The 13,428-nt window shown below is 37.9% G+C and overlaps 1 protein-coding gene across 1 annotated transcript; it reads right to left on the bottom strand.

The window, feature by feature from the left end:
- Nucleotides 1–1,166: 1,166 nt before the first annotated feature.
- Nucleotides 1,167–12,259, bottom strand: LOC135083676 (serine/threonine-protein phosphatase 6 regulatory ankyrin repeat subunit A-like). The gene is made up of 5 exons (XM_063978386.1): nucleotides 12,214–12,259; nucleotides 10,787–10,935; nucleotides 10,078–10,216; nucleotides 3,815–3,935; nucleotides 1,167–1,287 (listed from the first exon to the last, which is right to left on the bottom strand). The coding sequence occupies exons 1-5, from the start codon at nucleotides 12,257–12,259 to the stop codon at nucleotides 1,167–1,169; spliced, it is 576 nt and encodes a 191-aa protein (XP_063834456.1).
- Between the last annotated feature and the right edge of the window lie 1,169 nt (nucleotides 12,260–13,428).

The following is a 13,428-nucleotide window of genomic DNA, read 5'->3' as shown; positions in this document are numbered from 1 at the left end:
CTAGTGTTATCGAGTAAAATAATAGTTGAGTGTAAATATTGATTTAATGTGGTTAGTTTAGACTTGACTGTTGTTGTTGTTGTTGAGTGCTGGAGCAAAAACTTTTGGCGATAGGTGGTAGTAGTTTGTTGGTGGACTTTTGCTGCTTTTCCGTCGTGCTGGAAGCTTAGGCTGGAAGTAATGGAATCAGGTATGTACTCTTTCTTGATTTATTTTAATTTCTAACTATACAAGAGACGCAACGTAGCTACATTGCGTAGACACATAAGTATTGATTATTTTTACTATTTGGACGGTAACCTACTAAAATGATAAGTTCTAAATTGCGGTAGGTATATTGTAAGCAGGTTGATTGTGATTTATGTACTTTACAGTTTAGATAAGTAAAGAAAATCGTAGTTTTCTATTAAAAGTAAGCAGACAAATAGAGCCTAAGTAGGTAGGCAGGTTTTCACGGCCGGTCGTTTGTGACTCATGACATTATCTTTAGTTCCTCGTAGGTACAGATTTTCATCAAAAATGTAATGCTTAGGTGACTGCTTAGCTACGGCATGTCAATCTAAACGCGTTTTAAGTAGTTAGTAATAAGTGCGATCATCATCATCATTGCAGCCACCATGATGTCTACTGCCGAAAATAGGCATCCCCAATGATTTCCATAATGACCGCTTGGTAGCGGGTAGCGGCCAGCATCCAGCGCCTTATTGCTACCTTTATGAGATCGTCTGTCCAACTTGTAGGTAGATGTCACTTCAACTTGCTAATCCATCGGACTATATCAGCGACTTTAGTTCGTTTACGGATTTCATTTCTGAATACGTGCGATATTGCTACAAAAATTAAGCCTGGGCGCATACCACCGACTTTTTGTTAGGCCGATAGTTTAGTCGGACAGTTAAATGACTAAAGTGACTGAGTTTGTTGCGGCGCTTCTTCTCAGCACTTGCCATAATATGTTGGTCTCGAAGCGCTGGTAGGGTAAAAAGATTATGAGACATGTAGAGGCTCCTTAAGAGCAAAATATTTGACGATTTGTAAGCACTATATTTTATAATAGTCTATACAAATAAAGAAATTTTGACTTTGACTTTGAAATATCGACCGACTAAAAGTCGGTGGTCTGCGCCTAGGCTAATAGTTTGTGTCGACGTATAAACTCGTCGTGATCACTTGAGAAGCGTGTGCACGTTGTAGATCTTCTTGGTGAGGCGCGTGAAGTTGGCGAGCGCCTTCTCGTGCGGGTACTGCGAGTCCACCAGCCGCAGGACCGAGTCCCGGCTGCGGCCGCTGCAAGCATACGAACAATCATGCATTAGAATACATTTTCACCACACATTTCTATTACAAATCCTACAAATATTATAAATGCGAAAGTAACTCTGTCTGTCTATCTGTCTCTCTTTCACGCCTAAACCACTGAACCGATTTTGGTGAAATTTCGCATAGAGATAGTTTGAGTCCCGAGAAAGAACATAGGATAGTTTTTATCCCGGTTTTTGAAACAGAGACGCGCGCGATAAAGTTTTACTGTGACAGACAGCGGGCGAAGCCGCGGGCGGAAAGCTAGTAACTCATATTGGCAATGCTAATAATAATATAACTAATAATTATTAATATATTTTTTTATAATTACATTGTAAAAAGAAAAAATTAAAAATAAGAAATAAAAATGAATAAAGTATATAACTAAAATTTAAGTAACGTCGTATTATTAAATTAAAACTAGCTGCCCCGGCGAATTTCGTACCGCCTATGTTCATCAGAATTTTTGTGTAATTAATTTACTATAGCCAGTGGCGGATTTACCAATAGGCCAAGTAGGCCAGTGCCTAGGGCGGCAGATTTAGAGGGGCGGCAAATTTAGCTATTTTTTTTTTACAGAAAAAAATAATATAATTATACGTATACACAATCCATATACAATAATAAACAAAATTGTACTACGCGCATTTGGCAAGTAACGTCAAAATTTGGCGCATTTTATAAGGATTCCAAAATAGTACATATAACACTTGGTAAAATCTTGGCTTCTCCACCTCACTTAAGCTGGAAACTTGAATTTTGGGCACATTAGAATAATATATTTTAACCAAGGTAGATAAAGTTAAAAACGGGATTATTTCCAATAAACAAAAATTGTCGAAAATTGCAGCAATAATTTACCAAGACGTGTTATACCATTTTGGAATCCTTACTAAATGCGCCAAATTATGACGTTACTTGCCAAACTCGCGTAGTACAAAATTTATCAGTACAGACAGTTTAAACTAGGCAAAATTTTTATTTTGATATTTTTTTTTTTGGAAATAATGTATTTTTTTCATCCAAGCTGGAGCAGCTGATTTTGTAACTTTGATCACAATTTAGAGAAGCATTATTCAGGATTACAAAACAAAAAATTTTTTTGGAAAAAGTGAAGATTTGTGGCAAAAGGAGTAAAAAGACCATCACCGGGAGTAGATTTTTTTGATTTTTTTTAAATGCCTATTATTTTGAAAATATGCCACATAGATTTGTTTTTAATATTTTCTGATAACCAGCACAACTTGCCTCAACACCCAGTTCCAGCTTGACGTTGATTTACGGGACACCTGTATACTTAGGTACTTATGTGATCATGAATTTTAAAATATTCCAATAGGCCAGTAGAATTAAACACAAAAATGAATTAAATCGGAAATAATTCCTACTAAAGATTTTAGTGCTTTAATGGCTTCATTAGTTGCCCATAAAGACTCTCCTAGGTTTTTGACATCGACGGAGTTGTGCTTAAGTGGTGGGGGCCCCCGAAAGGGGCGCTTTTTCGGTTTTCCGGTTATACCGCGTAAAGGACTTACCCTATCGAAAAGTGGTCTTCCTGACGGTTCAAGGGCATTAAATCTTGCATTAAATAAGACCAAATTCATATGTTTAGAACAAACCGTTCTCGTGCAAATGTTCGGCAAAGTAGAAAATATGTGTATAATTAATGACCCTCTCCACGTCCAATGGCTCGTTACCCGCAGGCTTCCAAGTCTTGAAAAGGAGCGCCTCAACCAGTGTAACCCTATCAAGGCTTACGAGCTTGATGCGCCTATCCTTGTTCGTCCCAGCCGTTCCTTAACTGCGGTTGCTGCACCTCTTCCTGGCACTCACCTGAACGACTCTGTGTTACCTACGGTGGCTGCCCCTCTTCCTTGTATCCTCCTGCACGACTACGTTGCCTAGCCGTATGCCTGGTCTAAGTTTCGACGCCAAAAATCAAAAGCTTAATGCTTTATCTCTTTTGTGCATAGAGTCAGAACTTATGAAAAAGATTTCATACGACGATAATTAATGATTTTGCAAATTTAAAATCTCGCAAGAAAATAATGTAAAACTTATTTGATCTCATTGTCTGTCACCATTAACTGTATTGTTAACATGTTATATTTTAATAGAAATTGTTTGTATTGTTTTTAAACTGTTAAGTGCAATAAAAATATTTAACAAATAACAATGTTTACTGACCACACATTATTTTGTCTGTGTTCATATTATAGTGTAGGTATTTTTAAGTCATGCCTTTCCCCACCTTATGATTAGTACAATGCTGCTGTTTTTAGGTCAACATTAAACTCTTCAGTACATAGCGGGATGCAATAAAATCTAGTAACTGACAAAAATATCATTAAGTTCACAATCATACTAATAACGGGCTTAAACTAACGTATTGAATTTCAAAAGTCAGTAGGTAGGGGCGGCAAAAATTGAATGGCCTACTAGCGGCAAATTTGTAAATCCGCCACTGACTATAGCCTTAAAAATAGAAAAGGACTATTCTATTCATACTCACTGTCTGTTCTTCAAAAGCCTGGCAACAGAGGTGAGCGGCAGGCCGGCGTGGTCGCGTATTTCCACGTCGCTCCCGCGCTGCACTAGTTCCTCTATGATTTCAGACTTGGCTCCTTGGCACACTGTAAATAAGCGGATACCTAACCTAAGGACTCTCTTTATGACAGCACATCAACAGCTCTTATGTAGGGACGAATTTGCAACAAAAATTATAATGACGTGCTGTTGGCGACAGTACTTACATTAAAATTAGTTTTCACACAACTGCTCCTATTAGAAAGTAAGTAGCTTAGACTTATTTTTTAATACATTTTCAGCTTTAGTATTATTTTTAATAAGATTGGCAGCTCTATAGAAATTTTCCTGTAATATTTTTAGCAGTAATTTGTGCTCAATTAATTCGATTCAAAAATTATTAATTTGTCAAGCCACATGGGACTTAAGTCAAAGCCTATTACTTAACGATAATTGGCTTAACAAATTAAGCACAGATCTTTGGCAGGGCATCACTTAAAAAAATTGTAAGCCTTATAAATTAAGTCGATTAGTCGGACGTCTTCTAAGTGAGCTAGTTTCCTCAACAGTAATAATGTACTCTATGACAGTAACAAACCTCTGCCGTAAAACCATGACACGTCATCAAAACGCATATCTGTGCGCATTTCACCCTTTACTAATGTTAGAAGGCAAACATTGAATGTGTATTGAATACGTTTCGCTATTGCGATTTTACAACGGATATGTGCTACCGGCATAAAATAACTCAAATCTACTTCTCGTCCACTGTTAGACTAAGGTCTTCCTTATGGACTACTCGCCCGCATCCAGGTGCTTCCCGCAACCTTAACTGGATCGTAGCTCCACCGAATGGGAAGCCTGCTGTTGCTTATGACATAAATTAAATATAAAATGTATGAATTACTGAATAATGTATTAAAATGTAGATAAAATGTATAAATGAAACGACTTTCTTTTAGCTGTCAAAGTGAAGAAGTGATTTTATTTTGTTTTGTAAGAAAAAGTAAAAAAAACATTAAAAACTTCTTTGTTGATTCTCAACATAGTTTCGCGCGCGAAATGCGACACGCATTAAAATTAATCTTAAAGGATATGAATAAGTATGAAACAAATAATTAACATTACAATGAAAATAATTAATACTTGCAATGACTATTCAAATTGTAACATAAATTATAACAACCTTGTTAAATTAAAAATTCAATCGACTGGTAAAACAATTATAGAAGAAATTGACCGCCTATAGGAACCTTTACTGGTTTTTACATTAACGACTCTAATCATGTTGTCAGGTCCAGCAAAAATCTTTTCTATTCTACCCATTGGCCATTGCAAAGGCGGACAATTGTCTGTTTTGATAAGCACTAGCATGCCTTCTTTTAAGTTTGGCAAAACCTTCAACCATTTAGTTCGGGAGTTAAGCATAGAAATATAATCTCTATTCCAAACGTGCCAAAAGTGCTGCTTCATTTGTAAGCATCTGCGCCAAAATCGCAGCCTATTAGTCGGAACAGGGGTAATATCAGACTCAGGTAATGCAGTGATTGGACAACCGATCAAAAAGTGACCAGGTGTCAAAAAAGAGAAATCAGAGAGATCCTGAGACATTGAAGTTAAGGGTCTAGAATTTAAAATACCTTCTATCTCTATTATTAATGTATTTAAATGTTCATAAGTTAGAGAATTTATACCCACTATTCTTTTAAAATGATGCTTTGCTGATTTGACAGCGGCTTCCCATAAGCCTCCAAAGTTGGGACTATATGAGGGAATAAAGTGAAACTGAATACCTTTTTGAGCTCCAAATTCTGTAATAATTTCAATATGATTCTCATTTTTGTATAATTGTGTAAGTTGAGTATTGGCACTTCTAAAAGTACTCATATTGTCGCAGTACACATCTGTCGGCATTCCGCGACGGGAAATAAATCTCTTGAAAGCAGCTAAAAAACATTCAGTGGTTAAGTCCGACACTGCTTCTAAATGCACTGCTTTAGTTACAAAGCAAATGAAAACGCAAACGTAACCCTTGGAAATCACAGACCTACGCAAAGAAGACTGTTTCACATGAACAGGTCCAAAATAGTCTATTCCTATCTTAGAAAAAACCCTTGCTGGTACTATACGATCACGCGGTAGAGATCCCATGAGTTGTTGCGTACCTTGACATTTAAGTCTAAAGCATGTTAAACACTTATGTATAACCTTTTTAATTTCTCTAACGGCATTAACAATCCAATAATTTTGCATCAGACTGCTATGAGTTAGTTTTAATCCAGCGTGCAATAATGAAATGTGCTCATTTTGGATTATTAATGCTGTAACATTACATCTTTTTGGTAATATTAAAGGAAACCTTTTGTTGTAACTCAGCTGGTTGGCCTGCTGAAGACGACCACCTACTCTTAACATTTTGTTAGAGTCCAAAAATGGATGTAAAGCTTGCAAATTTGATTTGATAGGACGACCATTTAGCAAACAATCGATTTCCTCACTAAAGAAATGATCCTGTACAAGTTGTATAATCTTTAACTTTGCATTTTTATACTCTTGAGACAAGGAAGTATTAACATCATAACTTCTTTTGCATTTTGAAATGAATCTCATTACATAAATCATGATTCGAATCATTTTTCCAAAGCTTGAAACCTTGTCTAACAAAGGAAATAATTGTTTTTCAGATGTTTGATAACTTAAACTTGGATTATTATCATTACATTCGATCAAAATAGGCAACTCTACATTAGACATAGAAATGTTATAATTATTTCCTGCTAGAAAATCAGGTCCATGCCACCATAAATTATTTCCCTGCAATTGATTTGGATCAGTTCCTCGGGATAAAACATCAGCTGGATTTAGCAACCCAGGAATATGTAGCCAAGTAGCTTTACATTTGTTAATTTCAGCAACTCGGTTGCCCATATAGGCTGGAAGTTTAACAGGCAACGACTTTAACCAACTTAAAGCTATTTTTGAATCAGTGAATAAAATACAGTCAGATATTTGTGGCATTAAATCTTGGATGGAGCGTGTCAGTTTAGCTAGTAGTACCGCGGCATTCAACTCAAGCTTAGGAATAGTCATTTTACCGTCTATAGGAGCGAGTCGTGACTTCGCACATAGCAAATTTATTTGACATTCACCATCCTTGACAACCTTTATGTAAATACAGCAACCATAGGCTTCTGAAGAGGCGTCACAAAAACCTATGATTTGAATCGCATCAGCATTAGACATTTGTAAATTTCGCTGTACATGAATAGGAGACATAGATTGCATCTCATTATAAAAATTCAGCCATAATATATACAAATCTTGTGGGAGAGGTTTATCCCAACCTAACTGACATAACCATATCTTTTGAAGCAATAATTTGGCCTTGACAATTATAGGATTAATCAAACCCAATGGATCAAAAAACTTGCTAATGTAACTCAACACGTTTCTTTTTGTAGGTGCGTCAATATTATGAGATTTAGGCTCAGCAAATTTAAATTGATCCCCTTGCACTTCATAACTGACTCCGAGAGTTTTTATAACAAGTGGGTCATGATGATCAAACTTGACTGTATCAAAGCCTAAACTTTCTTGTGGAATGTCAGACAGTATATTTGAATCGTTGGAGCACCATTTATGTAGCTCAAAACCACCTAAACGCAACAAAGCGATTAATTCTTGTTTAAGTAGAGCGGCTTCCTCGGTACTAGCGGCTCCTACAATTACATCATCAATATATGTATTATTTTTTAAAGCTTCCGCGGCAAGCGGAAAGCGCGCCCCGTGAATCCTTGCAAGCTCGAAATTCAGGCTCCTTTTTGAATCGTTTCTCTAAGTTATAAAATCTCTGCAGCGCGAGAGAAAAGGAGTCTGAAGGATTAATTGTATCTAAATCGACCTTGACTGGCAAATCGACCTCAAAACGATTGTCTTTTAGATTGACCGATTTAACAAACTGCTCCTCGCTAAATTCGTGTTCTTGCAAGGATTCGTTAAATACCTTAGGTACCTGCTCAGAATCCCAGAAACTCCTAACAAGACTGTCAACATTCAACTCGGGAGTCATTTGCGAGTGCAAGGTGATCGACATATTATTAGACAATGGTTTGAAGTCACCTGATAATCCAGATACCACGTAGCCAAACCGCGTGTTGATAAGTATTGGATCCATTGGGCCTCCTTCAATTTTTCCATCTTTGATTATTTTAAAAAAGATGTCAGTGGCCAACAGTAGCGACACCTCGCCTGGAATGTTAAAATCAACATCAGACAATGTGATATTGGATGGTATTACAAAATTATTTACATTTACTTTACACTGAGGCAACAGTGAAGTTATTTTATGTACAACTGAGCATGAAATATTCAATGAAAAATCCTCAGACATTGATATCAAACATAAATCAACTGCCTTTTGCACCTTTGTTGAGTTTTGACCCAATGTAAGTATATTTTTTGGATGATTATATACATTGAGGCCTAATTTGTTTACTAGACCCTGAGTACAAAATGTAGTTTGGCTCCCAGAGTCTAATAATGCTCTGACAACATGCCGTTGATTGTTTGGCCCCTGAATTGCGACTTTCACTGTGGGCAATAAAATTTGCGAATCGCTATTTACAGACTCAAAATGACACGCATTATTATTTACAGTGTCATCAGGTTTTTTCAATGAATTATTTACAGAATGTGATAGCTGAAATGAACTATCATGCAACAATGTATTATGAGATTTTCCTTTACATATTGTACAAATGAAATTATATCTGCACTTTTGCTCGTGCTTATTTAAACAAATTGAGCATAAATCATTTTTATTTACATATGCAAGCCTTTCAGCAACAGGCATGAGAGTAAAATTTGGGCATTTATACAATCTGTGACCGTTTTTACATAATATACAAGAAACTGGTTTGCTCTTATTGGATTTGGTCACACAGTCTGAAATATGAAGGGACTTACTGTTCGAAGGCTTTGATGAGCGGTCCGCGTCGCTGGACGAGCTAGCCTCCAGCGAGATAGCACGTCTCTCCAGAAAACACAGCAGAGACTCCATACTGGGCATGCTACGAAAGTCCTGTTCTGCATTAAATAATCTCAAAGTAAGCGAATCTAGTTTCTTCATCATAATGCAAACCAATATGGAGTCCCAGCTTTCAACCGGCTCATCGTAGCTGCGTAGCGCGCTCATTTGCTGCGAAATCTGCGACACCAAGGAACGGATGGCCTGGGCAGTGCCACGCGTTAAAATAGGCAGATCTAAGATAGCACTAACATGCGTTTTTATTAACAGTCCCTTGGTATCGTATCTTCTATTCAATAAAGCAATGGCGTCATCATACTACTGGTTTATGAGAGGCAAATTATTTATAAGACTTAAAGCCTCGCCCTTTAAATAGCCCTTTAAATAAAATAATTTTTGAACATTAGACAACTTACAGTTTTTGCCTATGAGTGCCATAAAAAGTTCTATGAATGGCTTGTATGCACCGACGTTGTTACCGTCGAACGATTGGATCTCTATCGGAGGCAGCCTCGTAGTCTCGAACAGCGGCGTCGAAGCGTCCACGGCACTCGCAAACCCCAGCGGCGAAGCACTGCTGCGGCGGTCCAGAAGAGCGTCGATCCGGGAGAGGACATCGTAATAGCGGTCCTCGAACTCCTCGTCACCGTCCAACACCTCCTGGCCTTGCAGAATGGCCTCGTCCGCCAGCTGGTTGTAGCGCGCGAACGCTTCTTCTACTGCTTTCCTTCTGTTCGTCAACTCGAAAGCACTCGGGTCCGTCTTCTTGTTCAAAAAGGTAACACATCGTGTTATAGCGGCCTTGCACTGCCCTTGTAACAGCTTGGTTTTTTGGTTGGTGTCACCACAAACCTGGGTAGCCATAATTATCTACTGCAATCGGCAACTATGCCGGCGTTGGCCCTCGGGATAATTTTCCAGCAGCACACAAAAAAACCAATGTAAACGATGTATGGGTTTCGGCACCAAATCTATGTTGCTTATGACATAAATTAAATATAAAATGTATGAATTACTGAATAATGTATTAAAATGTAGATAAAATGTATAAATGAAACGACTTTCTTTTAGCTGTCAAAGTGAAGAAGTGATTTTATTTTGTTTTGTAAGAAAAAGTAAAAAAAACATTAAAAACTTCTTTGTTGATTCTCAACACCTGCCTACACTACTTTTTCGGTGGTCCCTTCTAGAAATCGTTTATGTCCCAACTAAACACTACTTACGCGCTCGAAACAAAGGCGTCCATCCGTTGTTGTCTGTGGTAGCCAGGTCGCCGCCACGAGCCAGCACCAGCCGCAAGGTCTCTAGGTTACAGGAGTCTACAGCGTAGTGCTCTACCCGCAGCCCGTTCAGGTCGCGAGCCTGGGAAACCATCACACCATCATCAAGTGATTTGGTTTTAAGTGTGGGGGTACGACCCTCTGTAATTTACCAGTCAAATGGAGGATTTGGTCTACACTCCTGATGCTGGCCAGATGGACTATGGAGGCCTTTCCTTATTTGTTTCGTAGAGCATGGAAGAGTAGGGGTTTCTTATTGTACTCTACCTAAAACTATACGGCAGTTTCAATTCATAATTTTAACGCTATCGTCATCGAAATGCCGATTCGAAAGTCGTTAGTTTGATGCCCGATAATAGCTGGCAGGGGCAGGGCACATAGTACGCAGAACTGACGGCCGATGGGGCAGCAAGGTTCTGGAATGGAGGCCGCGTACCGGAAAACGCAGCGTGTGACGTCCACCTACGAGGTGGACCGACGACATCGTAAAGGTAGCAGGGAAGCGCTGGACGCAGGCCGCTACCAATCGATCAACGTGGAAAGCATTAGGGGAGGCCTATGTTCATCAGTGGACGTCCTATGGCTGAAATGGAATATAGCTGAAACACAAGCCTTAACACAAATATTTCTTAAATAGGCAGCTGGTCCATACCTCAAAGTCAGCGCCCCAGTCGAGCAGATACTCCACTATAGCGGTATGGCTGCCTAGAACAGCCAGATGCAGCGGCGTCTGCCCCGTCGCGGATGGCTGGTCTAACTCTGCACCCGACGAGACCAGCAGCCGGACTGTGTTTATGTCTCCTGGGGGACACGTAGGAATGAGAAATTAGCATGGCATGTTTATGAAATGGCATGCAATGTGGTAGAATCTAGAAATGACGCGAGGCAGAAAATAGAATTCTCCAATCTATTTCTAGTTATAAAATTCAAAAATGCTTAATTAATTTTATTTAGAAATACGTAACAAACTTTATCTGTTGCTATTGTATAATGTGTCCATTGAAGAGCACATAACTCAGTCCAATTTAACAAAGTAATGATCCATGGCAGTTCATTAGGCCAATGTAGTGCTACTACTCAACTGCAGGTAGTAGATCAATTTAATTAACTACCTCCATCGTCAAAGTGGGAAAGGCGCTTCATTAAATGAATATTTACTCAAACTTATTTATTTAATATCTAGCAAGAAAAATTCCAAGCGACTCTCGACTCACTTAAAAATATTACGTCCTATATTTATAAGCCGGTAGAGCGTCTCTTTAAAAAAATCAGATAGTAATAAAATTTTATTAGCGAGCAAGTATGTTCAAGGAAAATAAGCTTTCAATTCTGATTACGTCGAACCAAAGCTTATATCAGGTACAAAAAATATTGTCAAGAGTAATGTTCTGGAAAATTAATCCCTAAAACGTGAACCACCTGGGGCGAATTTTTCTGAGTATTATTAAAATGTGCAAAAAGTATGTTTATTTTGTTCGAGACGTTTGTAAGACGTCGCTTTGACCTCGGCTCTCTTTGGAAATGCTTTCTAATCGCTTATAGGTTTTGCTGAAAGAACTTGCGGTTACAGAAATCGGGCCAAGTTTTCATATAACTTGAAGTTTAGTCATTATTTTCTTTAGCGTTACTTACTAAATACATTTTAGATTAATTTCATTTATTAAACCTACTAATATACAAAATAGGAACCAATACAAAATATTATCTCTGTGACATGGATAAAACTGTAAGTAGTGACCGACCGAATATTCGTTTTCGTTTTCGTTTTCGGCCATTTTCGGCCAAAAAATGGACATTCGGCCATATTTTCGTTTACGGCCAAAAACCAGCCGAAGCTTCGGCCAAACCGAATATCAAAAATACGTGAATAAGATGGTGACGTTTATCGTTCCGATATCTTTGGGAGTGAATCTGATGCACTCATGGTTCCAATCAGACTTGAACGGACGCGGTATTGTCAAACTCTTGTGAAGTTTTGAAGTGAGGTAACATTGTAAATTTTCCAAGTTCAAAATTGAATACAAATAAAACCAAAGAGTTTTCACAGCAAGAAGGTGTCTCACCACACACGGAGAGTACCTCGATGGAGACACTGAGGACTATTTTTTCTAGCCGCCTCTGTCATCTGATCTCACACCATGCGAATTTTTCTTGTGGGGATATCTCAAGTCAAAAGTTTACAGCAAAACAATCCTTAAATAATTCAGGTTCTGTAAGAAAATATCCGCCGTGAAGTTGCAGGAAAATTATTAGCGCGATTTGCTCTCGCATTCGCATTCGCATTGCGAATGTAAGGGTCCGGCTGTGAGAGTGCCTATAGTAAAACGGGCATCATTTAAAAGACATTGCCTATAAAAAAAAATCCGCATTGTTAAACTCCATTTTGCATTAGTAATAAATAATAAAAAATCATTAATTTATTTGTATGAATCATTTTTGAAGTTGAAAAATTCCCACTGGGCACCCTTTATTTCTTCTTCACTTCCCAATATTTCAATATACACCGGAAATAATATTCTACTAAGAATTCATAATTCAACTTTTTGTGTTTTAATGCCAGTGTTCTTTAATCAATCCTTATCAAAAACAACTGTCAAACATCATTATGTTTTTGGTCAAAACATTAACGGTTTTCAAAGTTTTTACATAATTTCAGATTGAAATTTGAGAGTTGAAGGTCATTTTCGTTTTCGTTTTCGTTTTCGGCCGAAAATGAGACTGCAGCCGAAGCTTCGTTTTCGTTTCCGTTTTCGGCTGAAAATCCATATTCGGTCGGACACTAACTGTAAGTAACTTACGTAATATCAGATAAAAAATATTAATTTTAACCACCAGATTCTTTATTGGGACCATTTTACGGACAAAATATGCAGAAGAGGCTCTACTATAGACACATATAAATGCAAAATTTCAACTATCTCCAAAATATTTAAAGTCTGGCTTCACAAAAGTTGCAGGAGTAGAAAGACTAACTTGGCGTGCGCTCTACCAAGCCACATCCTGACCTTTCCTGACAGCCGTCGCGAGCGGTGTAAACCCATTAGTGGAATTGACTGTCCCGATTAACGATGGCTTTTCTTCCAGCATTACTTGGATCTGAAATGTTTCAATAGTCTTTGTATACATTTGGGAATGTTTTGTTCGCTTAAAGGAGGACATTATTTAGTCTACAATAATAGAAGAGGTTATAAAGTCTTTATAAATGTTGGGATAGCTTACTGTTTGTATACTACAGATCTACAGGGATTGGGAGGCTTTTGTTTGTCGAATTAATAAAATGAAATACGACTTTAC

The sequence above is a fragment of the Ostrinia nubilalis genome, chromosome 24 (assembly GCF_963855985.1).
Source record: "Ostrinia nubilalis chromosome 24, ilOstNubi1.1, whole genome shotgun sequence".
In the NCBI taxonomy this organism is placed as follows: Eukaryota; Metazoa; Arthropoda; class Insecta; order Lepidoptera; family Crambidae; genus Ostrinia; species Ostrinia nubilalis.
The sequence above is the reverse complement of the archived record's forward strand: the minus strand, read 5'-3'. Positions and strand labels throughout refer to the sequence as shown.